At 33.7% G+C, this 27,999-nt stretch overlaps 1 protein-coding gene and 1 long non-coding RNA gene across 2 annotated transcripts; one reads left to right on the forward strand and one right to left on the reverse strand.

The window, feature by feature from the left end:
• On the reverse strand, nucleotides 1–27,565 carry LOC149546596 (uncharacterized). The gene is made up of 2 exons (XR_016353751.1): nucleotides 27,104–27,565; nucleotides 1–361 (listed from the first exon to the last, which is right to left on the reverse strand). It is a non-coding gene; the product is annotated as an uncharacterized LOC149546596 (long non-coding RNA).
• On the forward strand, nucleotides 20,260–21,280 carry LOC149546597 (uncharacterized). The gene is made up of 2 exons (XM_089794629.1): nucleotides 20,260–20,446; nucleotides 20,577–21,280. Exons 1-2 carry the CDS (start codon nucleotides 20,362–20,364, stop codon nucleotides 20,846–20,848), a joined length of 357 nt encoding a protein of 118 aa, XP_089650755.1. The 5' UTR covers nucleotides 20,260–20,361; the 3' UTR covers nucleotides 20,849–21,280.
• Nucleotides 27,566–27,999: the final 434 nt, after the last annotated feature.

The raw sequence follows: 27,999 nt of genomic DNA on the forward strand, positions 1-27,999 counted from the left end.
TTTTAGCAATAATCATTAGTTTTTCATCTGTTATAAAAATGAAATGTCTATGGTGTTGATCCACACATCTAGCATCCTTTGAATTCCCATTACAAGTTGATCAAACATACATCTCATTCATAATGATTACATTATCCATTTATCAACTTACATCAATAGTATATCACTATATTGATCATCAAGATGAAGATACAAGACCATGAGATAGGTTACTCAATCTTGACATGTGTCCTTTAATGTATCTAGTCTCCAAATCCTTCTAACGTCATCCATCTGCTATCTGAGATGGGAGTGTGGCCTAGGAACTTTTACCTCACCTACCACAAAGTGTTTACTCCTCTAGAATTCTTCCAAGAATTTCCTGAAAATGACACGAGAAGCCTATCTTCTCAAAACAAGATGGATCGAATGGATTTGGTGAAGCTGTGAAACATACTACATACAACCATGGGCCTAGTAGCCTAACCATGGAATGTGCCAAGGAAAAGAAAAGAACACTATACATGTACTCATATGTAGTGAAAGAAAAATTGTAACCCATCTACACAGTTGTACATTTCTTTTAATTAAAGCATATATACTCATATGCAAGATAAAAATAAATATAGTCATACAGATATGCTTCATGTCAAACATGACATACTTAAATGAAATATATAAATGGCTTGGCCAAGTATGAAATTATTCAACATTACTAAGAAAGAGACAAAATATAATGAATCCTATCATCAGAATTTGACAGGTTGAGAGAAGCAAAAACACAATGCATGGATCCCTACCCTCCCAAATGCCACATTACAGCCTTCCATAAGGAATTAAATATCGACACTTAGGCCATCAACAATTAACAACCATCTATCTCTGAATCTACTTGTTCATATTATACATTAAGTAATTTATGAACTCAGATTTCATTATGAAAAGCAACAACAATATTGGAAGAACATCAAAAAAAAAAATCAGAGTGTGTAGGTTAAACAAAAGATTTTTCTTGTATTTTTGAACAAACCAATTAAGTTGTAGCAAGTAATTGAAATGTATATGTTCATTTAGCTATCTACACAAATGCAGTAATTTCTACATAAGAACCTTATTACTTATCCAAAACTTTGTGGAAAAAAATATCCAGTTATATTGATTTGATTCTTGATTCGATTGTGTAAAAAATTTTACCATCAATGTTTCGAATCACACTACGTGATCCATCATCGGGATGAAAGAGAGCAAGAAATGCCCTCTTTCATCCCAATGATGGATTGCATAGTGCGATTCAAAATGTTGATAGTAAAAATCTTTACACAATCGAATCCATAAACAAATCAATATAATGCAATGGATTGTGGAAATTTGATATATGCAATTATTAAGGAACACTATGGCCTCCAAAGAAATATTAAAAAACATATGAAACCTCCACAACTTTACATATTTTTTCTTTTATTATCGAGTACTGGAATTTTTCAAAACAATAATTACCAAGCTTTTCTTTATGCAAGAAGTTAAGCCAAATAATAAAGAAGGTGTATCCATTGACAAGAATGTATCAACCATCTGAAAGAATAATATGCAATCATAATGTAAAACTTTGTGGTGCCATGAAGTAGTTATTAACCCAATTACAATTCCTAATTAAAAGTCTTCATCTTCAACACCTTGGGACTAATGATATGACAAATAGAAGAAACGTTCAATCATTTCAGTTTAACAAGAAACTAGATGTATACATATACATTCAATCAACTACATCAATATAGAATCTCTGAAAAAAACATAATTAAGTGTTTGATTATGCTTCAACTTGAAAAGATAGGTGTTGGAGTTACAATAGGGAAGTAAAATTTAAGAGGGGGCAAGGGTTCAATTAGCACTTAAAGCTTTCAATCTTAAAAACATTCACCACACATCCATCTCACAAATTATGCATATAAACTGAAATACCAAAATAAGCATATACGTCCATAGCATAAAAGTAAAATATTCAATCACATCTATTAAACAAGATATTTGGTTACCCAAAAACCCTCCAAGGAGAAGGTAGAACTGGGGTGTGGATGACACCCACAAATCTTCACTGCTACAGTAATAAAGTGTATCCAATGAAGGTTACAATGTTTTGATCATAAAACATATCTACCCTGTTAAAGGCTTACAAGATTGTTAGATCTTACCTTTTTAAAGAATTTCAACACCTTGTTAGAAGTGTGCCTGGTAAGAGGACTTTAACTTACAATGAAGTAAGCACCATATTAAAGGATTTACAACAATATGTTAGGACTACTCTATAAGAGATTTAATTGATTCACCTGTTAGAATGTTTCAGCAATGATCCTTTAGTGACCATTCTATTTCTTAATGTTAGATTACCTCTATACTGATGTGTACTTGATCTGTTTTGATTAGATGTAACTCTATTGTCTTCTAATTCCTTTCCTCTATTCTATTTAAATTGATTCTACATTATAACTCAAAAAATAAAACCTTAATCACCATGAATGCTCTTGTTTGCGCATGTAGACTCTCTTCAATTCTCCTTAAGCAATGTTAGAAAGTTTAGGGTTTGTCCTCCTTAAGAAGACCTAAGTGACTTAGGGTTAGGTATGAATCAATGATTGTGATTCACCCATGTAGCCACTTAATCCTTCTCTTTTTTTGATTGGATGTATGTAATGCATAGGTATTCACAATTAAGATTCATCCTTATCAACAAAAGATCATAAAACAATCCTTAAGTTGGCCAAAAAATGGTTTACAGAGAAGTTTGTTCCATTACAAACAACTATGTCAAAAATGTGCAACTTGGCACTTGGAAGTCCATGATTCTTGGCATCAACTATAACTTTAATGCTTTAGCTTGGCCTTTGAATTACTCAACATCCACTAATCACTCAGTATCTGAATAGCTCGGCACATACTATTTTCTCAACACTTGAGTGACTCGACACTTACTAGTTACTCAGCTCACACTAAATATTTGTCGCTCGACATGTATTACTTGTTTGGCATGAACTAAGTAAATGACTTATGTATATTGTCACTCATATGTCAAAACCAATATGAGATTAACAGTCTCCCCCCTTGACACGAGTGGAAAAATACGTGGTCATGCATTAATAACCTTTACCCTTTCGAGCATAACTCAAATAATATCCACTTACATACTAAACTTCAAAAATGTCAAAATTTTATGAAAAACTTATAACTCGTCAATCATACCTCAAAATTTAATAACTTCCCCTGAGTTTATTGTGGTGTTTTGTATCTGAATCAAAATCATTTGACCTGTTGAGTAGATTTGACTGCTCCCCAAAAATGTTATCTCCCCAATACATATTCTTATTTCTTCCCTATTTTGACACTTATGTCAAAGGATTATACACTTAGAGTGTATTTTTACAAAAATGATTTGTGGACCTCAAGCATTATTTTCAAAGAAACATCCCAATTGTTACAAGCTACCTCAAACGACTTGATTTGGATGGCCAACTTGGTAGCAAGGTGAACTATGGCTTAATGAGTAGAAAGATGCTGATCTTTTTTCATGAGTGTTTCAACAAAGGCTAGTTTCTTGTGCAATATCTCCATGGATGGAGTCAGGATAGATTGGATGTTAATCAATTTAGCCTTAATGTTTGCTTCATCTATATGTAGCATTACAAACTGACTTTAGGAGTTCAGGAGATTCTTGAAATGTTTCTCACTCTGGGCTAGAGATTTTGGCAGAGTTATACCAAACGATAGTATATGACTCTCCAAACTCAGTATATGGCTCCTTATTTCTTATGTGAAGAGTGTTGGATTGCACAATTTGGTGTATAAGGAGAAAATGTTCTTTAGGACCACCTTTATACTGTCAATTTTGGTTGCTAGCTCAGCCTGTGATAGTGCAATAGCACTCAATATCTTTTCATCAACCTTGTGTTGAAACTTTCTTTTTGACCATTCAAGTAATTTTACATTTGAATCTAGGTCTACATCATTTACTTGTTCCACTATGTTGATAGGATAAACAAGTAATAGGCTTTGTTACTTCTAGTGCTGGTAGGATAAATGCATTAAGAAAAATGTCCTTGATATCTTTCAAAGCTTTCTTCTTCCTATGCTCCTGTCTGAGAAGTTCTTGGTTCTTCTTCTTTGCAAGAGCATCCTAGAGTATGCTCATTTGTTCAACAATGATGGTTACAAAATCAAACTTGGGCAACTCAATCACTTCATCCAAGTTCACATCAACAAATAATGTAACTTTCTCCACCTTAGATGTGCTTGGATTTTGCCTTGATGATTGTAGGGTATAGCTTCTATACTCAACTTATGAAGAGCATGACTTGGAGGAGTAGCAAATTCTGGAAAATTCACCATTGTATGTATTGCAAGTTGCTCCTCTGGTTTTGTAGTCATACCTAGCTCTTCAATGTTATCCTTTGCCTGCTCTTTATTCACAAATGCACCTTGATCTTGTGTTGTAGGTGCATGAGTATCTACCTAACCTATTGGAACTTGTGTTCCTTCATTCTTTTTTGTATCATCTTTGTGCTCTCCAAATGTCTCATCCGTGTCATTTTTGCTTTCCTTTAGATTGACTGAGACTGAGTAGCTTCTACCAATATACTAGCAATGGAAGTTGATGTCTCCTTCCTTTGATATACCACAATAGATAATGTAGGTTGTACAAAAATGAATTGAGAAGGGACTGTAGATGTCACTTATTTCTATACTTCTTCCCCTGCAAATGCCTTGTCTACCATCTCAGTTTCATCAACACTCATCAAGACAAGATTTTCACAAAGTTTAGCCTGGGTAGTGGATTCTACCAATATCTTCTTCAAGTCTTCTTCTGTAAGGGAATTGATGTTCTGACTGACAATATCAAAAACATCCTTTATCTTTATAGTATCACTTTCTATATACACATCATGTTGAGGACTAGCACACAGCACTAGTGTATCTAGTACACTCTATTTTCTATGCTTCTCATCCTCAGTTGGTGCCTGTGTTTCTTCATGTGTCTTAGTGCCTTCCTCTTGTGAAACTAGCTCATTTTCAAGTGTGGTGTGACCTTGGTTACTTTCTGTTACTCATCTTTGTCCTCATCTACCTCAATAGGTACCTGCACTATTGCCTTGGGTGTTGTCAGACCATACAGTGATTTCCAAATTTGAGTGGTCTTTTGTACAATATCCTCAATATCATGTTGGAATATGTTGAATGCCCTATATTTTGGTGCAAATTTTCCTACATGTTTCTTTAGTGCCTTAGACATTGTCACCCTATCCAATTTTGGCATTACTTGTGCAAGTGTATTCTCTCTTATTTGTATTTCTATATTGAAACTATATTGCCACTTCTACTCAACTCTATTAGATAATTCCTTTGGTAGAGAGTTGGCAATCTGAATTGGAGTTTGTTTGAATGTTGCCATCATGACATATATTGACTCCTCTACTTGGTTCATCTCAACTTTTCCAAGTTTTCCAAACTCAATATGTGGAATACTAGATAAATCAACATTATTTCTTAAATCCTCACATATATTGTCTAAATCAGAGGAAAGATCGTGACTTACCACTTTGAATTGGCTATTGTCATCAGATTTAGTCTTCTCTTCATTAGATTTGATTGGAGCTATGTACTTTCTCCTTGGTCTCTTCTCAGACTCCTCTTCTTTGCTAGATGATCTATCTCTCTTCTCTTCTAGTTTACCTATTTCTTGATCCTTTTGGTAGTATCCCTTGTGCTTTCTCTAGTAGAGGGAATTTTAGGCTTAGGTTTTGCAACCTTCCTTGGTTTTTCACTACTAAGGTCTTAGCTTTCCTCTTCTTTTTCTCAGATGCTTCACTGGCTTCTTCTCCCTTGGCACTCTCTTCAATTTCTACTTCATTTGCTTGATCTTCTCCTTGACCTTGAGTTAAAGCCAGTTATGCTTGAGTCGGTATATATTCTTCTTCTTTATCATCATCATCTTCTTCTTCTTCATCTGCTCCTTCACCAAATTTCTCTTTAAGCTTTTTCACAATCTTTTTCTTCTTTCTTATGACTGTGGTAGTCTTCAAATCCATCATTATCTTGGATTTTTCCACATCATAGTTCCCAACAGTAGTAGCCTTAGCATCTACATCTTCTGCAAGTAATGTTGTGATTGTTGCAGAGGCCTCATTTACATTAATTTCATAGCCTAGTGGCCTTAGCCACCTTACCCTTGGAACTGCAGCTTGAACATATGTAAAATCAGTGTCAACTAGAAAGAAAACATCATTGAAATGTTTGTCAACTAGTGAAATTGGTATCCTCAATCTTTCCTTCATTGACTACTTGAAATCTTCAAAGTAGCTAGTCATAACTAACTCAAAGTTGTCTCTAAGTTGCTCAATAAATTCACCTATCTACACTACAATAGATCTGTTATTTTCCATGCAACTTTACCAAATGTGGGAAATGTATTATGTACATAAAAGAATATACATACAAGAATTGAACCAAATTTACATTGTGCACATTTGGCCTTCCTTATTGCTCCCAAATTTTCTAACAACTATTGCATCTGCAACTCAGCAAGGTTATATGGATGATCCTTCTTAACTGTCTTATAGCCCATGTCAATAGCAATACATGGAACACTGTTGAGCCTATTGGATTGATAAAATTTATGTGCTATAATTGTCACTACAAAAGTAATTAAGGGATCTGATATAATCAATTGTCATGCCTCGTTTGTTCCACAAAACATATGTATTCTTCTCAATGACCTCTTTAGATTCACTCCTCATGGTTTTAGGTTGGTCAAGTGTTGGATACCCTGTTACTCTATGTATAATTTTATTTGTAATATTTACCGGTCCATTATCCAACCATATAGAATTATCATGAATTCTACTTAAAACTATCTTTATCCATTTAGTCTTGAAGATATTGGAAAAATCTAGGGCACGAGTTAACTCTTTCCTCTCTACAATTTTGAATTCTTCTTTCAAAACTTCATTTTCACACAATTTCCCATAGGTTTCCCTAATCTTCATGTCACCTATGCTACCCACCTTGCATGTGTAGCAACAACTTATGTCTTGAATCATTGAAACTCGAGGTGGTATCATCGACAATGCACCAAATGAATCTTGCTTGTAAGAAATATTAGGAATGGCTCTAAAGTTTGGTTGTCTAATCTCATTGCTTACCAATTGCATATTCAAAACTTCTTTACCCTCTTTAACCTTACGAGCTAAAGAAATAGACACCATTATGTAAACTAGGGTTTGTGAAAATTCAAACTACGTAGCTTGGCACATGATAAATACTTTTAAAAATTTGTTGTATATTAAGTATATACATCAATAACATGAAAGTAAAATGTTCAATCGCTTATATGGCACAAGATATTTGGTTACCCAGAAATCCCCTAAGGAGAAGGTAAAACTAGGGTGGGGATAACACCCACGAATCTTCACTACTGCGGTAATGAAGTGTATACAATGAAGGTTACAATGTTTAGATCATGAAACATGATCTACCCTGTGAAAGGTTTGTCCTGTTAAAGGATTTCAATACCCTATTAGAAGAGTGCCTAGTAAGAGGACGTTAACTTACAATGAAGTAAGTACCCTATTAAAGTATTTAGAGCAGTCTACTAGGACTACTTTGTTAAGAAATTTCACTGATTCACCTATTAAAATGTTTGAGCAATGATCCTTTGGTTAGCACTTTGTTTCTTGATGTCAGATCACTTCTATACTGATTTGTACTTGATCCTTTCTGATCAAATGTAACTCTACTATCTTTTGCTTTCTTTACTCTGTTCTACTTAAACTGATTCTACAATAAACTCAAATCATAACACCTTAATCACCATGAATGCTCTTGTTTGCACATGCAAACTCTCTTCAATTCTCCTTAAGCATTCTTAGAAATTTTTGGGGTTTTCCTCCTTAAGAAGACCTAGGTGTGATGAAGGGCCACACCACCCTCACACATTCACAACCAAGAACACAACAATTTGGAGACAAAAAGAAGATAAAATGCTTCACAAAGCATGCTTTTATTATACTTGAAAATCCTTGCAATATTCTCCAAATGAGAGAATTCCAAACTCTTACAATATAGGAGAGCTTCCACATTGATAACTAATTATATGCAATATGCCTGACTATAAGGCCTTTTGGGTTAGGGCCAAATACAAATATCAATTACAAAACCAGTTCTATAAGATCCCTCAAGATCCAATCCAAACACTAGCTAGTCCAGATCCACACTCTGGTAGAAACCTCTAGGATCTCAACTTGTGCTCGCAAACCTCCAAGCAACCTCCTTGTTTCTAAACCACAGCCACTAACTCTTCTCACAAACCTGCAACTCCACCACAATTCTATTATAAACTACCTCACATTCGATGCTTTGCCCATAGACTCAGGAATACTCGGTCCTCGCTTCCTCCTTCTCTCCAAGCTTCTACTAAGAAGATATCACCTTGAAGCTTAATTAGAAATACTCATATGCCTTTCTTAAATAGGTAATTAACACCCAAGATGTTACAAACACAACCAATGTGGGATAAAAGGTAAATTCAACTACCTTCAACAAATATTTAATTCCCACCCAAATACAACTAAGCACCACCATGTGGCCCAACAAATATTAAATGCATCATTTAATAAAATGTCCACAAACTTCTACACACCTCGATAAATGGAATGACAACCATTTTTATTTTATTTTTCATTTATGCCACCTATGCACGTGAAAAATAGAAATTTCTCTTTTCTTCTTTTTTTCTATTTTCTATTTTTTCTTTCTATTTTCGTCACTTCCTCTCTCCTCCACAATTTTGTTTTTAAAAAAAAATTCCCATGCAAGATGCTCCTACATCAGACTCCCCAGGTAGATAGAAAAGTGTGCCCCGCACTTTGATGCCAAAAGAAAGATCTACAACCATCTTCATCTTCACCAAAGGCTTCCACCTCAACAGGGATAAGAAAACCAATTTGCACATCATCCACAACAATATCCTTCTGTTAAACACCAGAATCTCAACCATCTAATCAGCATGCTCACTCTCAAGAAAAAACTAAACATAACACTTCATCAACAAACCCTCATACACATCAGCAACTAGTGAATCCATACCAACAACATCGAACTCCATATCAGCAACAATATTTAGATCTCCATCAACACATGCCAAACTCTCAACCCCAACCATCTTACTGCTCACAACAAGATGCTCTGCAACATACAAATCATCACCAATAGCAGGTAGATCATCCACAACTGAGTGCTCTACAATCTCCATGTCAGACTCAACCAACTGATCATGAAAACCAATCTCTTCCACCTCGACCTTGCTATGCCATCTTCTTTCACAAACAAGTCTTTTAACCTGCCAAACAACTCTCTTCCAAATCGGTAGACTCTAGCTCCATAAACATCTATAGAATGTCTTCCTCATCTTGTCCTTATCTTGATCATATGAACTAGTTTCAAATTGGTTAACCACCTTCTTAGTTCAACCAGCCAAACTAGCTTCAAACTGAGCAGACATCTTAGAAAAATTCCTCTCCACCACATCACAGAGATTAGCAGTCATCTTAAGGTCCAATCCTCTCAGAGCCATCTCCCAAGATCTTCGTAAACCCTCTGCAAAAAATCCTTCCTATGCTCCTTGTGACAAAACTGAATTGTTTGCAAGTTAGAACGCAACATGCCACCTCGCATAAAAAATCAAGAGCCACATCACAAGTCCAGGACCATGGATCTGCAATCCACAAACTCTCTACAATCTACAACTGCTCCGCAATTTTTCATTTTTTATTGAAAATTTTCCATGCAAGATGATCTTGCATCAAGGTGACATAGGATTAAGTATGAATCAATAATTGTGATTCACCCATCTAGCCACTTAATCCTTCCCTTTTTCTGATTAGATGCATGCAATGCATAGGGATTCATAGTTAAGGTTCATCCTTATCAACAAAAGATCGTAAAACAATCATTAAGTCGGCCCAAAAATGGTTTATATAGAAGTTTGTGCCATTATAAAGAACTATGTCAAAACTATGTAACTCAACACTTGAAGCCCCTCATGCTCGGCATCAACTATAACTTCAATGTTGTAACTCAGCCTCTAAACGACTCAACATCCACTAATAACTTGACATCTGAATAGCTCAACACATACTATTTGTTGGGCACTTGATTGACTTGGCACTTACTAGTCAATCGATTCATACTAAATATCTATTGCTCGACATATACTATCTGACAACATATGCTAGGCATGAACTAAGTAAATGACTTAAGTATGTTGTCACTTATATATCAAAACCAATCTGAGATTAACAATAGGAAGAAAATCTAGAAAAATTATGAGTCTGAGACTAATCCTCTGGTAATAGAGATGAATGTTTACACCACCGAATTTTAAGAAGCACCAAACTTGATACAACCAGCCATTCCTAAGGATTTATTAATTACACACACACACAACACTTCTAGAATTTCTTGCCTCTTCTATATCAAGGATAATGCAAGGTTGTGTGTTATGGCTGGTAGGAAACAAAGTAGCATGAATCACATTTTCACAATGTAATTTATTTAACTACCTAGATATGAAGACTAGTACATGATGCAAGAAATTATGGCACAATCCTAAGGTCGTAGCTTACTAAAAATGGGTTGCACAAATAGCTAAAGGTTCAAAAGAAAAGAGACAACAAACACCCGGCTTGGCATCAAACTCTAAGCCTGTTTAGAGAGGAGGTAAGATAGAGTGAAGGGGACATATGATTTTCACATGGATTCATTATCCATACAATTTTCTCCATTGTCAAAAATAAAAACTTTGTAACCTATTTGATTTCCTAAGAAGAGAAACTTGCGAAGCTTTAACCCATAGATTATCATTGTGTACATGTTGTTATAAGATTTTTGACTAGTTAACCTTTTTGTTTGGACAAAAAATAAGAAATATTTAAGCTAGTTTCCTAAGTTTTGTAACATAATTTCATTTATGAAGATGGATCAATGATTAATTGATGCATAGATGGAAATTATGAGATGTTGCAATTCTTTTTTATGCGATTACATTATAGGGATTCATTTTACGTCACCCATTAGTATATTTAATATCGTGGATTTAGTTATGCTATGATGATTACTAACTCCTCTTTTGTTGCGAGTGTTTGAGTGATTGCAAGATTGGATGAGACGAGAGCGTGGTTGAGCTAGATAGGGTTAGCATTCCAAAAGGGGATGAATTGGATCATCTCACAATCCACACACCACTTAAGATTTAGATGTTTAATTGATGTTACATTTATTCTAGAATTATTTAGATGTTCAATTGAGGTTGCATTTAATCTAAGCTTATTTAGATGTTTAATTGATGTGACATTTCTTCTAAGCTTATTGAGATGGTTAAGTAATGTTGTATTTTACTGTACACCTTATCCTTGTATGTTCAATTGAGTTGAGATGTCATGTCAAAACCTTACATTATGATAAGTGAATTGCATGATGGGTCAGTTACTATACTTGGCATTTCTTATTTAGGACATGGTTCTTACATTGACTGATCTAGAACTTCTTAAATGTGCAACCTTCTTCATTCTTGACCTTTATATCCACAATTATATCAGTTTCACATTTCTCTTGCTTGCCTATTTTTACATTGACATTGTTCATGCCCAATCAAATTGACACTGTCTCCTCCACCCCTACCTAAGGCAGGGACTTTAGTGTAACTCTTTTTTCCAAAGGAATCGGATAATGTGAATTTGATCTCAATTACCCAGGATTTAAAACACCTTCATTGCATGTTATTCACATTAATGGTAAAAACATTCTATGCCTTATGTTATTTCGATCAACACACATATCATTGGATGACTAACAAGGGTAGATATAAATGTGATATTTTCCTTAGTGTTTTTGACATATTATTATTATTGTATTTGTGGTAGGCAATATACTATTGCAAACACTTCTACTTAACTATCCATTAATCTTTTTGATTTCATCAAATTAGATTTGAGTTTTTATTTTTCTTTTTTTCTTTTTTTCTTTTTTCTTTTTGTAAGGTCTAAATGCAAAAAAAAAAAAAAAAAAGTTTCTAAGTTCAATAAAATTATTTTACTTTCAATTGATTGTCTCAAATTTTTAGGGTCTTATAGGAGTGAAATTGGAGGAAACACTACCCCTTTATTTTTGGATGCAATATAAACACATGAAACTAAAACATATTTAATCATTTTTTTATTTGAATAAAATTAAACAAAATATTAATACAATAGTATACAACTAAAAACATTGCACATAAATTTAGAATGGTTTTAATAATAAATATTTTATATTAAAATAACTATTCATAAAATATACTTTCAAACAAAATACAATAAAATTATTATTCCTAATAAATTATTTAATTTTTAAAATATTTAAATATAAAATACTTTTTACAAACTACAATCATATATTTTAATCTTTATTATTAAATTTTATGTTTAATGAACTACTCTAAAAAATATAATTATAATTTTTTTAATCTTCATTATTAAATTTTGTTTATCTATAGTACATGCTAATTTACTTAATTAAACTATTCTAATTTATGGAAAATACAAGCCACTATGTGGCACTTTTTATTATTAAATATAGGCATCCATAAGTCCTCCACTCCTCTTCAATCATCCCTAATCGTTATGAAATTAAATATAAGAAATGTCATGTTGTATGTGTTGTATGGATTTCCTATATCTAGTTGCAGTTTGTGGACATGCCTCTATTAATTATATATGTTACCACCACCCTCTTCTCTTCAATATATATGAACTAATCACACCTATAAATAAATATAATATTTTTTTTTTCAAATTACTAATTTAGTTTAATGACATAAAGATAAATTTATGTACTTAAATTAAAACAAATCAAGTTTTATTAATCGATGAATGGTCTAAGTTTTGATATATTATAAAGTACATAGACACATCCGTATAATCACCTTTGCATTTTCTCCCCAACTCGGTCCTTGTCCTCCCCTTCTTCTTTACCCTCTAATCACTACATCTTGAACTTATGTTAAAGATAGAGCTCTAAATCACCAAACAAGAATATAGAAAAGGAATAGAAATGAAATGTAAAGTGATAAAAATATTTCTTAAGTAAAAATTAAATATACATCTATAGCCGAGAACGACAAGTTGGACTGGGTAAAGTCAGTATAAGCCAAGAAAGACAATTAGTATTGACCAAGTTATCTAGTAATGACTAAGGCTGAGGAACACAGTTTTGGCCGACCGTCAGCATTTGTTATTTTGTGAAGGGATTAAGATTCCCACCCAACACAGTTTGAAATCTTAAAATATGTAAAATGTGTTGAAGATAAGGATTGATGAGCTCAAAAATTTAATGCAAGAGAAACCATCTTTGAGTGTTTCTAAGCATGGATTCAAAGAGAGGTTTTAAGAGAGGTTTTGAGAAGTTTCAAAAAGGAGAAGGAAGAAATGAAATGATGGAAGGATTCAATGAATTTAACCTAAAGCTAAGATGAGCGATGATACTTAAGTGGCAAAAGATCAACTTTATCTGTTTCAGGAGGCATAATAATAAAACTATAGATGTTAGTAGTTGCTAATTTTGGTCACTGCTGAACTTGAACAGAAGGTTGTGAAGGAGTAGAAGGGCTAAGGGGAAGAGAGATTGCTTAAAGGGTTTTCCAAGAAAATCAAAGATAGTGATGGAGAGATGAATAGAGTATATTCAATGAGTCAGTTGATGAGCTACATTATGATATGTATTTGCCAAAAGTGAATTATATTTATCATATCAATGTATTGTTACTCTAACCATTGTATTAATTAAAATCCCAAATAACAAAGGTTGAACTAACAGTCATTTGTAAATCCGTTAATCATGGTGAAATTCTAATAAAGTGTTCTAAATTTGTTTAACAAGGCCACTCCTAACAGGTTGATTAAATCCTTTAACAAGGTGACTCATAATAGTGTGTATTGTAACCTTTAACAAGGTTGGGCCCTAAGTGATCTCACTCTGGAAGAAAGAAAATTTGGTCACATATTACTGGTGGTTTTCCCAAATTGAGTTTGCATGTTAATTCCTAGTGTTTTACTTGTGTGAATGTTACTTGAGATGTCTTACTATTTAATGGGTTACATTCTTCAAGTTAGTTATTATTGGAATAGCGAATTGCAAGTTTCATGTTACTAAGTGTTAAGTGTAGATTAAAGAATAGATCTAATTTGTTTGATGGGTTCAAAAGTTCATTTTGTACACCTGGACTTCAAGATGACTTATTCCTCTCCCCCCCCCCCCCCCCCCCAACCCTTTTTTGTTTGATGAGAAATATTAGACTATTTTAAAAGAAGAATGAACTCAAACAAATAAGAATCCTGCGAAGTTGTATCCCAAAACTGAAAAATCTTGATAATCAGATCTTTGTACATAGACCTTCTTATGACAAAAGTGGTCTTGGATATCTTGAAGAAAAGTTAGCTAAAATGTCTAAAGATATAAAAGAACCAAATCCTATGATCCAACAACTTGATTATAAGGAACAAAATCAGAACAAGATTGATTCAAATCAATCTAAAGATGTCCCTAAACAAGTTGATGAATCTGAGAAAGTTGATGTACCTAGAAAAACTTGAAAAAGATGAATCTCCTAAAGAAGAGAGGAATGAATTAAAAGGTAGATGTTATGAATCAAATGAATTTGGTCATATGAAAAGGGACTGTACAAGTTAGTAATTTAAAAATATTCCTAGTTATTGTTATAATTGTCATGGTTGAGGGGTTTTGGTCATACAGCAGTTAATTGTAAGAAGCCTAAAATTGATAATAGAAATAATAGTAAAACTTTAGAGGTACTAACTCTATAACTAGTAGACCTATTGAGACACACATGATAAGAGATGGAAATTTGATTTTATAAATTCAATAACTTATTCCATATTTCTAGAGATTATAGAGGATTGATTGGTTAATTAGGACCTAGATATGGAAATAATGTGATAGTTTATCAATTTTGTAACAACATGGAATAGACAGTAAGATTTTAATGAGTGAGTGTGCCAAACAATATGAAGAATAATGTTGGGAACCCTTATTGTAGAATAATTCAATGAATTATTTGTCAAGTTCACACATTGTAGTAGCAAATTAGACACCACAAAATAGATTGAAGTTAGTGGTAGTTGGTAACCAATCCCTATCTATTTTAGCAACATTTTTATAACCAAACAATAGTACTTACACAACTAATGCATAACTAAATTGGATATAATTGAATGCAAGATATCAAGTTTTTTCAGTACTACATCATCATGAAAGATTTAAAGGAGACCTGGAAGAAAAAGTAAAGCCAAAATTGGATTGTACTAAAGAAGAATTGAAACTGGCCCTAGTTTTACAAAATTGAGGTATTTATTTCTTGCAAAATCATAGTTTAAAGTTTGAATTTGAAAGAATGGAAACCCCAATAGTATGTGATGTTAGTGAGAGACCTAGGTACAAGTTTACAAATCATTCTGACATCTCACTAGATGATGACCCATTGGAAGAATTTCCCCAAGTACCATGAAATCCTTTATACATAGAGGACATTCATGCATATATTTACTATAAATTTAAAACTATAGGTGACAGTGACATCCATAGTGATATGAACTTGGTTTACAATAATGACCTATCTTTTAAGCAAGGGATTGAGAACTTGGAAGACCTAAACATCACTAGGAACATGTTTCATGTTTTATACTGAGTTTGAAAACCATGAGTAGACTAGGATAATTCTATGTTACATACAAGAGGATATGTTTTATGTAGGTGGCATACTAGTAATGATATAAAACAATATGATTCAAAAGCTCACTTGTTTGATCAACGAGGGTAATGTTAAAATGTCAAGCAGTTGGTAGAGACATACTAGAAGACAATCTCTGATTGAATAAATATGAAACTAGACATGATGAAGGAAACTAATGTCAGACTAGTACGTAAGGTTATTGGTTACAACATGAACTATAGTTCAAGTTTAAATTATATACCTACTGGATTTATCCATCCATCATACCTGGTGGTAGTTAAGAAAGAAAAAGTGAACAAGTGTGAAATATTAAAGCAATAAATATTTGATAACGTTGATAGAATTAATAAGACAAGGAATGCATTATTTTGATTTGAATTTTTTATTACACATTTTTTCTTTCAAGCAATAAGTTTGTTCCCTCGAATACCACAACATAAGTGGAACTCAAATAGATGCACCATGAAATTTATTACTCATTACTATAGAAAACATTATCACGATACAATGGTAGAAGACATAGCTAGGATAATGAAGAGCTTTCAAGATTTGATGAACTAAAGGTTTAGGATACCTCCATCTCTAGTTGAGAAGAAAAGAATGATATCTATTTATGGTTGAAACTTGTGTAACTTACATGGAAGTACTTAAACTAAGGGTAAAATTTATTGACCCTATAAAGTATGAGATGACAAAGGAACTTATAAAAGGATACGAGAAGATCATTCTTGAATTAGAAAGAGACAATAAGTGTCTTAGAAAGGAAACATATGAAGAAATAAGTCAAAGAAGTTAATAGTGCGCTGTATAGAAATGACATCAAGAATAAGGTTGACAAGAAGATTGACAACATATTAAAGGAATCTAGAATGAGCAGAGAAGATTTTATAGATGGTATGGGAATAGTAGAATAAATAGAAGTGGATGATCAAAAATTCTCATTACTAATCCTTTAGCTATTGGGAGTGCAACAGAATGAGTGGTAGTTGCAGGACCATCCGCGTAAAAACCTAGTGCATCCTATGTAGCAATATCATGAGTACAACCATAGTTTATTACACCGAAATAATAGAAAGAGAAAGAATATGAAAACATAGTTAAATTTCAAACAACTAACCCTCCTAACACTAGAGGGTTTACAAGGTTAGTTGAAGTTAAACAGAAGCCAATTGAACCTCCTCGATGCAAGAGTTAAACAAACGGCTAGTAGACCAGAAAAGAAGAGGAAAACACTTCTCATGTGCAAGGGAAAACACTATACACACACACACACACACACACACACACACACACACATATAATCACAATCAAAAGAGGCTGAAAAGGAAGTGTCAAAAGTAAAAGAGACAAGGAAAGGAAAAGAAAGAGAAAGTAGTGGAAACCAAGATAGAGACACTAAAGTGTACAATCATAAATGATGGTTAGTACAATTAGAAGAAGAATTTTAGGAACATGTGTAGTTACCTAGAGGACGCAAAGTATGTCAGGATGATGTATGTATGTATGTATGTAGTGGATAATTCTCTATTGTGGATTTTTTGTCACTATAATATTGTGGTATGCTAATTATTACAAAGGTACTTATGGTATTCATTCAATAAATAAAATCTTTCTCTTATATGTTTATCTTGATGATGGGTAATGAAAGTTTTTTTAAAAAATTGTCTTTAACTTTCATTTTATTATAGACCTAAACATCTACTACAACTAATTCTAATAATGATTACAAAGAACTATTGATTATTTTCTCCAAACTAGATTTGACTTTATCAACAATTCCACCCACCAAGTGCGAGCTTCTAAAAAGTACTCAGATGGTTCTCGCACCAATATCTCCTTCCAAACCATCAATGGATGCAAACTAAAGATTGAATATCAATTGAAGTTAAGTGAAATTATTAGCCTACAATACATTATGTGCTTACAGTTAGTAAGAGTCTAGTGCCCTAATTTATGTCTATGTATAGAAATAATAACTCACAATTTATCCCATCTAATTAAGTTACTAAAATAAAATTCTAATATAAGCAAGCCAAATTCAAATATATTCTAAGTGAGGGATTGAGGAAATCATGTAACACTTCAAATAAGTTACTAATATTAATTCATCTTCAGAGAAACAACAAATTGTCAACTTCTTTGATAGCACTATGGTAAAAAATTAAATATGTCTACTATCTTACTTACTCTAATTCTAGCTCTCTAATATAATTATCAATAACATATCTCTCTTCAACAAATAAGAAACCATTGGCCTTTTATAGATGTTTTATTATAATTAAGTTTCATAATCAATTGAAGAACAATGTATAAGATTGGTGCTTGTAAACCCTAATTAGAGTTGTCATAATATATACTAATTACATGAAAGAAACACCCAATGGATTAGTAAGAAAATTATAATAGTTTATAAATCTAATTAGGAAATTATACACTTGACATGTTATGGTTGAGTGTGGTAAAAACAAGAATTTATTGATTTGTTAAAGTCAAATGGGCTCCACCTCAACATTATTATCAATTATTTCATGGTGTAAATTCATCACATGAAGATTAACATTATGGGGCCTTTGGAATTTTCATCACCATTTCAAATTTTCTCCATATTTATTCTTGTCAATTTTCTCCTTCGAATGACTTGAAATTTCTTTTACTCTAAACTTAAACTTCTTGATGACATAAAGTCCTTCACGTATCTTGTTCCTTTAAACTAACCTCATATTTTTACAAGAAATTCAAGTCACTGACAAGATTTTCTACTTGTAGATTAATACATTTTTTCCTTGTCCATGTTAATTATCAATTGAACTTTAACCTAACTTTCAATCCTTTCTCTAATTTTGAGGGCTCAATCATGAGGTTGAAGCATTGATCTTAATATTGGCATATGCTCCATGCCCTCATATATACTTCCTTTCATATTCACCTTGCAAAACAAGGGTATAAAAGTATCAAGATTTGTAAAATTGACAAGAGTAGCGAACATATGAAAGAACCATATGATAATCTATAGTGAGCCAGTGAGGAAAAATGAATTTTCTTGACTTTAAGATCAGATTTTTCTTTGCATTATAAATTTTGGAATGAAATTATGCCAAAATATAACAAACAAGTGTGTTTTTTGATGGTCAACTTGCCTAGAACTCACTCTCTTCACCCTAACTTATCTCTATTTTTTGTGAAAAAAGCATTTGTAGCTTTCCAATTTGGTTTCCTTGAGTATTTATTTTTTCTTCAATGCACTCTATTTTATTACACAAAATTTTCTTCTCATTTTATGAAAAATTATGCGCTAACTGGAGAGAAATTAATGCCTTGGTCAGATAGCTCAATTTTATACTTATAGAGGTAAAATGTTATTATTGGAAATAAGCCCCCTTTAAATAATATTTCTATTTACTCATGCCTTATCTAGTCAATATAATAATAAACTAAAGTATAGTATAAGAGATACTCTTATCCCTGAGGGATGGAGAATTGGGTCATCCGTAAGGTAATTATCTTCAATTATGTTCAAACTTCACTCTTAACCTTCATATTATCTAATCAAACTCTTATCAAATTTATCATTTTCTTCCTTGTTTAGACGTGGATGATAAATATCATCTTTATATTTTAATAATGTATTGTGAATTTTACCTTCCACAGAGGATTGTCCTTAATATCTAGGGTATAAATTAGATTTCTTTAATGATTTAACTTCTTCAACTTCCCTTCAATCCTCCAACATACCATTTTCCCTTTCACATTTTACCTCTCATTTTTAGTTTATGGTTTAGAGCATTTCCAAATTTGAACTTGTAAGGAAAAGTTAAGTGGAAGCCTACGATTTAGTTATATTTTATATCCGTGTTTTAGTCGCTCTTTAATTGTTCAATATGTCAATCTAGTACTTGTCACCATCCTTATGTAATCCAAGGTCTCATCCACCACTTGGATCAAATGCAAATATATTTCTCCACTATGAGAGGAAAACGACATTATGAGAGGAAATCATACTATTTGATGATTTCTCCACGAGTGTCTGTATTACAAGAGAAAATAAATCAAAATATAATCCCAAAATATTAGGTTAAAAATAATATTGTAAGAACATTTGAATTCCTGACATCTCGTGAATCTGTAATTAATAAACAAAAATTCAAACATATTCGTCTAGTATTTGGTGTAGATTGTAAGCTAGGCCTTTCTTTAGAATACTTGAGGGCATAATTTTAAGTGATATGAGGAATTTTCCACATTTTGTCACAAGTACAACACTTCGTCACAAAACTTAAGGATGGTCTTTAACATTAAAACATCGAGAAAATCAACAATTCACGACGTTAGATATCAATTCTATAAATTGAAGAGAGTAGGCACTTCCTAAATAAAACAAAAATTTCCCATCGTATTCACGCTAAGTTTGTTCCTTTCTACATTGTTTGTATGTTACGTCGTATGAAGCACAGATTTCGGTGTCCCAAGCGTCATTCTTAATTCATCCTTCCAAAAATTTCCCACTTCTAGCCGCTACACAACCATCCATCTGTAATTCGAGACACAAATGGCAATTCATGGCAGAGGATATCTGTTTTCTTTTCACTGTCGGATTGGCAATCGTGGTGGCAACAGGATTTGGCCTCGCTGGACTCAACGATGGTATGCTCCAAATCTCTTATATGTTTCTTTCGGATCTTTCGGATCTTTCTCAATGCAGCATTTAGGTGTTTCTTTCAACGAGTCTCCAAATTAGTCTTTATGGTTTCCTAATTCTTCCTCTTTTCACCAGGATCTAAATACCTCACAGAGGTAACTCCCGCGCCCATCTCCTCAAACCTGACAACAATTTGGGAACAGTTTCAAAGGTTTCGAGTCTGTAGTTGTGATATGACGGGAATGTCGCAAAGCGAGCTGGTCTTCCTCGCGTTTCTTTTCCGCTCGCTCCTGTTTCAAGACGTTCTCTATGTTATCCTGGTGCTGCTTATCTTTCTTCTCTCACTGGTTATTGTGCTGATTTTCGTTCTTCTCCCTTTTGGTCTCCGTCATCTATTGTCCAAGTAATGAGAAGTTTACCATTTTCTTCCGGTATTTTTCTAAGTTAAGTTGGATGACGTCAAACTTTCATAATTCTTCGCTTTGGAAAGATTAATCACGGCATAATTTGCCCTAAAATGATGCTGGACTAAGTTGTTTGTGGAGAAGAATATGGGTTCTTGATTGGGAAATGTTAATTCACTACAGTTTTCTGCAGCATGATTTGAGAAATATTAATTCAGAGGGTTTTGTGACCTCGAAGGTTTTCTAAGTTTTTCAGGAATCAATGTGAATTCGTCCCTGCCTTTTCATCTTTTGTTCCATCAAATAATTTTGCTGAGCTCGATTTTGAGTTCGATCAAATAAACTCGTTTTCCAATCTTTCAAGAAGCATGCTAAGCTTGCAGATTCCTGACTTGAGTTTTACAATTTTATAAAATTTGTTCCATGTTTAAATTAGTTCTTTTGTGTAGTAACATAATTTTTGGTGAAGTCTGTAACACAGACGTTCATCTAATCAGACTCTTGTATATTTGTAGTGCATTTCAATTTGTATTGTTAATTATTTTATTATTTCTGTCGCATTATCCGGCTATGCTTACTCTAGTATTTTATAATTTTGACTTGTTCTTGATTGAAAATAAGTCCAAATAATGTTTATCCAAGCCTTTCTCTATTTCTACTCCGAATGTTTCCATCCTACAAAACTTAAAACAAGTCTTTCCATCATTATTTCTCCTCTGTAGTCTGAATCTTTCCGCAGTGAAACAATTTGACAAATATTATCTATATGTTTCGTTGTACATAGTGGACATTTTATACAAATCCTTCCTGTAAATTTTTATGTATACTGTTCAAATCTTCGCATATTTAAAAACCCTGTTTTAAATCCTCAACAATCTAAAAATTCTTTCAATTCTCCAGAAATTAAATTAGGCACATCTTTCCTCTTTAACCTTCAAATCTTTTCCATTTCGACATTTAAACAAACATTTCCATCTATACATCTCAAATCTTTCAATCCTATATTTACCTGTGCAGCCGAATTTCAAGAAAAAAATTCCGTAAGTTTAATGGATTTGCGTCCTAGGATTCCATGCTTCCTAAAACCTTCAAAGATTGCATACAAATAAACATTGAACAAAAATAATCACACCAGATGTTGTTGCAATTCTCTGGATATTATTTGGCATTCCTGTTTTTATTGTTGTTTTAGTGTTGTCTTTTTCCTCTCTTGTTTTCGTATTTATGGCTGGAAATAGGATTTGCAAGCTTACTGATTTTTAAAGTAGTGATACGTACAGTTACTGGTTTTGCAAATCGGTTATAAAAATTTTGTTTCATGATGCTGTTGTATTATCATCTCAAACAATGTAAATGAAAGTAGTTGTTATCAACTCCTTCCCCTCGTAGTTTTGCCTCGTTCTTGAATGAAACCAAGAGTCTATAATTGATTTTACTGAGCTCGAATTTCTCTGTGAACCCATTGTTACAGTACTAATATCACGCTAGGCTATCATTACTTGATAGCCTAAAATTAAAAAAATAGAATAAAGCTAAGAGAATATTGCGAGAAAAAGAAGCAAATGAAAAACTAGGATGTATAGGTAAAACAAATGTGGCCTTAATGTATAGGATAACCTAAAAGTTTCAAGATGAGCAACATATAAATAGAGAATCGCAGTGGGCAAAGTAGAATGCATCTGAGAATCACAGCGGGCATTGACTAGAGGAACTTCAATTCATTGTAGTCGCCTAGCTCCCAAATAATGTTTCTAGAAAGATAATATCTGCTGAGGTCAAGTGACACCAGGTGGATCAACTAAGTCTGCATAAGTTTAAATCCATGACCATATCTCTGTCATGAAATGCTCAACTATTAATTATACCTGAACCCATTGTTACGGTACTAATATCACGCTAGGCTATCATTACCTAATAACCTAAAATTAAAAAAATAGAATAAAGCTAAGAGAATATAGTGAGAAAAAGAAGCAAATGAAAAACTAGGATGTATAGGTAAAATCAGAGAGTTCTATTTACCATAGGAAACTATTACATCTCAAAGATTAAAGAACCATCATAAATTGGAGCAGTTGTGAAGTAGAAATCACCGCATAACAAAAAAATCGAGGGTCCTAATGAAGAGCTCACTTGAATCTTGTATATTGACAGAATCAGCAGTTGATAGGTGTTAATTATTGTTAGTTGGACAGCTGTTATTTCTGACCCAGAAATAGCAGCACTATTTATGGGTAGCTTGGACAGCTGTTCGTTCTTATCTATGAATAGCGGTTGTATTTATGGGTAGTTTGGACAGCTATTTGTCCACTTGCCAAAAATTAGTAAATAGTTATTATTTACTAATTTTAGTGATTCCTTTTGGACACTTTGCAACCAATTCTATTATTGGCTGTCGAGTTGTCTTAATCTCAGCCGTTGGTTAGATTTAATCTCGGTCGTTGGTTTACCAACAGGAGTAGTATAGAAAGGGGTCATTGGGTCATTTGGATGTGGAGAAGCTTTGGTGAAGCAGTTTGCAGTGTTAGCAAACAGTCTTGCAGTGTTAGCAAGGGCACAGAGGAGAAGCTTTGGTGAAGCAGTTTGCAGTGTTAGCAAACAGTCTTGCAGTGTTAGCAAGGGCACAGGGAGAAGCTTTGGGAAACAGTTTGCAGTGCTAGCAAACAGTCTTGCAGTGTTAGCAAAGGCACAGAAGAAGAAGCTTTGGTGAAGCAGTTTGCAATGTTAGCAAACAGTCTTGCAGTGTTAGCAAGGGCATAGTACGAAGCTTTGGTGAAACAGTTTGCAGTGTTAGCAAACAGTCTTGCAGTGTTAGCAAGGGCACAGTACGAAGCTTTGGTGAAGCAATTTGCAGTGTTAGCAAACAGTCTTACAGTGTTAGCAAGGGCACAGTAAGAAGCTTTGGGAGAAAAGTTTGCAGTGTTAGCAAACAGTCTTGCAGTGTTAGCAAGGGCGCAGTGTTAGCTCGGGAATAGCAGTGGAGAATATCAGCGGGATAAATTAGGAGGTTGTCGGAGTTCTGCCAGTGAGAGGCAAGGAATTTTGTATCTCTTGATTTGCTGAAGTTTAATATAATTCCTCATTTGTACAACTAGTTTTCCCTTAGGTGTTTTTCCAGGGACAATTTGTCCGAAAATATTGTGTTGATTGTGTTGCGCATTTCTTTCCGTATTTTAAGTGAAGTTGCAGTTGTGTTATTTTTCGATATTAGCTGGGAATTTGTTTTCAGCAATTTAATAATCATTTGTGATAGGAGATTAATAATCAGTGAGTGCAATAGTTTGATTTTTCACATGGTATCAGAACTGTTCGAGGTGAAAGTATCAGGTTGATATGCTATACTGACGCAGATTGGGCAGGAAGTACAACAAACAAAAGGAGCACTTCAGGGTGTTGTTTCAGCTTGGGATCAGGAGTTGTATCTTGGTTCAGCAGGAAGCAGAAGTCTGTGGCTCTAAGTTCAGTAGAAGCAGAATACATAGCAGCTAGCATGGCGACATGTGAAGCTATATGGCTTCGGAAGTTGTTAGTAGCCTTGTTTGGTCAGAAGGTTGAGACTACTGTGATACATTGTGACAATCAGAGTTGCATCAAGTTGTCTGAGAATCCAGTGTTTCATGATAGGTCTAAACATATAGATATCAGATATCACTTCATCAGAGATTGTGTACAAAGGGGAGTTGTTCGACTACAATACATACCTACAGATGAGCAGGTAGTAGACATTCTGACAAAGGCTTTGGGAAAGGCCAAATTTATCTTCTTCAGAGATAAGATGGGTGTCATGCAGAACAGCTTCCTCGCTAAGAGGGAGTGTTAATTATTGTTAGTTGGACAGCTGTTATTTCTGACCCGGAAATAGCAGCACTATTTATGGGTAGCTTGGACAGCTGTTCGTCCTTATCTATGAATAGCGGTTGTATTTATGGGTGGTTTGGACAGCTGTTTGTCCACTTGCCAAAAATTAGTAAATGGTTATTATTTACTAATTTTAGTAATTCCTTTTGGACACTTTGCAACCAATTCTATTATTGGCTGTCGAGTTGTCTTAATCTCAGCCGTTGATTAGATTTAATCTCGGTCGTTGGTTTACCAACAGGAGTAGTATAGAAAGGGGTCATTGGGTCATTTGGAAAAAGTAGGAAGAATCAGTGAATGAAGCTTTGGTGAAGCTGTTTGCAGTGTTAGCAAATAGTCTTGCAGTGTTAGCAAGGGCACAGGGTGAAGCTTTGGTGAAACTGTTTGTAGTGTTAGCAAACAATCTTGCAATGTTAGCAAGGGCATAGTGAGAAGCTTTGGAGAAGTAGTCTTGCAGTGTTAGCAAGGGCACAGTAAGAAGCTTTGGTGAAGCTGTTTGCAGTGTTAGCAAACAGTCTTGCAGTGTTAGCAAGGGCACAGGGTGAAGCTTTGGTGAAGCTGTTTGCAGTGTTAGCAAACAGTCTTGCAGTGTTAGCAAGGGCACAGGGTGAAGCTTTGGTGAAGCAGTTTGCATTGTTAGCAAACAGTCTTGCAGTGTTAGCAAGGGCACAGGGTGAAGCTTTGATGAAGCAGTTTGCAGTGTTAGCAAACAGTCTTGCAATGTTAGCAAGGGCGCAGTGTTAGCGCAGGAATAGCAGTGGGGAATATCAGCAGGAGAAATTAGGAGGTTGTCGGAGTTCTGCCAGTGTGAGGCAAGGAATTTTGTATCTCTTGATTTGCTGAAGTTTAATATAATTTCTCATCTGTAGAACTGGTTTTCCCTTAGGGGTTTTTCCAGGGACAATTTGTCCGAAAATATTGTGTTGATTCTGTTGCGCATTTCTTTCCGTATTTTAAGTGAAGTTGCAGTTGTGTTATTTTTCGATAGTAGCTGAGAATTTGTTTTCAGCAGTTTAATAATCATTTATGATAGGAGATTAATAATCAGTGACTGCAATAGTTTGATTTTTCACAATAGGTAACTAAATGTATTTTCAGATGTAAATGAGTTTGTGTTTGAAGAAGCATCCCAGTGTTTTTATTAGCAATGTATCTTGGTGAAGATGGGTCTCAAATGGTATTTCGCACGATATGTTTTTATTAACAATGTATCTTGTTTCTATCAGAAATCGTTATGTTTTTGTTGGATTCAGGATGCTTGATTAATGTTTCTTGATTCTATTAGTATTATCTAAAGATGACCATAAAAGGCCAATAGGCATATACTTGGCAAATGCAGTAGTTTTGTAATACACTGCTCCTACTCTATGTCATTTTTATTAGAAAAATGATCATGACATGTGTTAATGGTATTTAGATGTACAATTCAGCAAAAATAGGTACATAGGTATCATAAGTGATATCTGTTGGAAGTGAATGCTAATGCTATTCTGACAGGGGGTGAATCAGAATGGTAGAATTTTATCTGATTCAAATCACTTTTATAGAAAATTAAAAAGCAAATATAACATTCATTGCAAAATAAGTGATCATGAACTAAAAATAAGCAAGAGAAGAAAAGATCATAACTCACAATATAGATACACAAGATTTGTGCCCAGTGGGAAACCCTCAAAAACCTTTCAGTTTCGTCATGGGGAGAAAAACCACTCCATTTGAACCTGCCATCAATCAGCAGCTACAACTACTTGGACCACAACCCGTCTTCTTACAAACAATCTGTCATAGTCAAATACATATATATCTGTATGCTTCTGTGGTACACACACCTATATATGCAACCAACCTAAATGATTTTCTTTCAATAATTATCAAAACATTCTCCACAATCTCAACTCTATTTTTATTACACACCCTTATCTTCTTTTATACATGGAAATGCTCTATTTTTATTAGACACCCTTATCTTCTTTTATACATGGAGATGCTCTAAAATATAGCATTCACTGTTTTACAATTTTACAAAAATAGTTTAGAGAGTTCATAAAACTGGTTTCCTTTTTATTATTTTAATATTCATGTCCTGAAAGATTCCCCGTTTAGTGCTGTTATATCTTAAACATTTCCACCAATTTCCTTTCTCCATATGTATCAACATTTGTATGGTTAAAGGAAAGCAGATTTTAACCATATAAAACTTTCATGTTCAGAATTCATAAACCGAAATATTTTCATCAGAAAAATATAAACCTGTCTTCATAGGAAGACTCTTTCAAATATAAACCTATCTTCATAGGGAGACTTTTTCAAACGCCATGTATTGATTCATGAAGCAAAGATTCTCCTACGGTAGAACATTTTTCCTCTTTCTTTCTCAAGAAAAATGTGAGAAACATTGCATACCTGATTTGTGCAAAAGGAATAAAATACTCTTTGTTCATTTGCTATCGTTCAAAGAAAATCTTCTTTCCATTTAAAACTTCCACAATTTGTATGCTCAAGCCAAAACCTTCATAATACCTCTTTAAACAATACTGTGCATATCACCAAAAATACTATTGAAAGAATCAGCAGCAAAAGCTTTACAACATATTCAAAACCCATATCCTGATTTGCTGAAGAGATCTTTAAGAGCTGTAAAGAAACATTCATGGCGGCCGCCTGCTATGATTAGGTTTCAAAAGGTAAAGCTTCACAAGCGTTCCTCTGAAACACCCCAAAACATAGTTTATGCTCCTTTGAAGTCCGCTACACAAACACCACGTGGCTCAACAACGAGTCGGATTAACTTTACTCAACTGTTAACATTGTACATAGTATTTAATTGGTACTTAATTTGTAATGAATGACCACAAAAACCCATCTTTACGAAAGCAGTAGCATTGATTTCAACTCGTAATTCATGACACCCGAAAACATGAATGATGTTAATGCCCTAGCTATGTTAATGCTCTAGCTATACTAATTTCGACTGGCTAAGTATGCCGTTCATCTCCTTCGTTTGCTTTCTTCAGCCTCTCTTTATGCACGGACTCTGCGGCAGACTGTTCTGTATCGTCAGCCATGCATGGACCCCGCGGCAATACAGTCTGACTAAAACGTATTGCATTTTATGATTTGATTGAATATTTTTGTCTGGTAAATTTAACAAGTTAAGTTAGAAATATCAAATTGATTTGTGTTTTTTCAGTTCGTGCCTTGGAGGAATTCTTATCCATTCATGTCAATGCAAATATGACATTAACACTAACTAATCAATTTAAAAAATTTAAAAGATTATATGAGATTTCAAATGTTTA

This window comes from Cupressus sempervirens, chromosome 7 (genome assembly GCF_028749045.1).
Source record: "Cupressus sempervirens isolate cs-2001-9-10 chromosome 7, ASM2874904v1, whole genome shotgun sequence".
Lineage (NCBI taxonomy): Eukaryota > Viridiplantae > Streptophyta > Pinopsida > Cupressales > Cupressaceae > Cupressus > Cupressus sempervirens.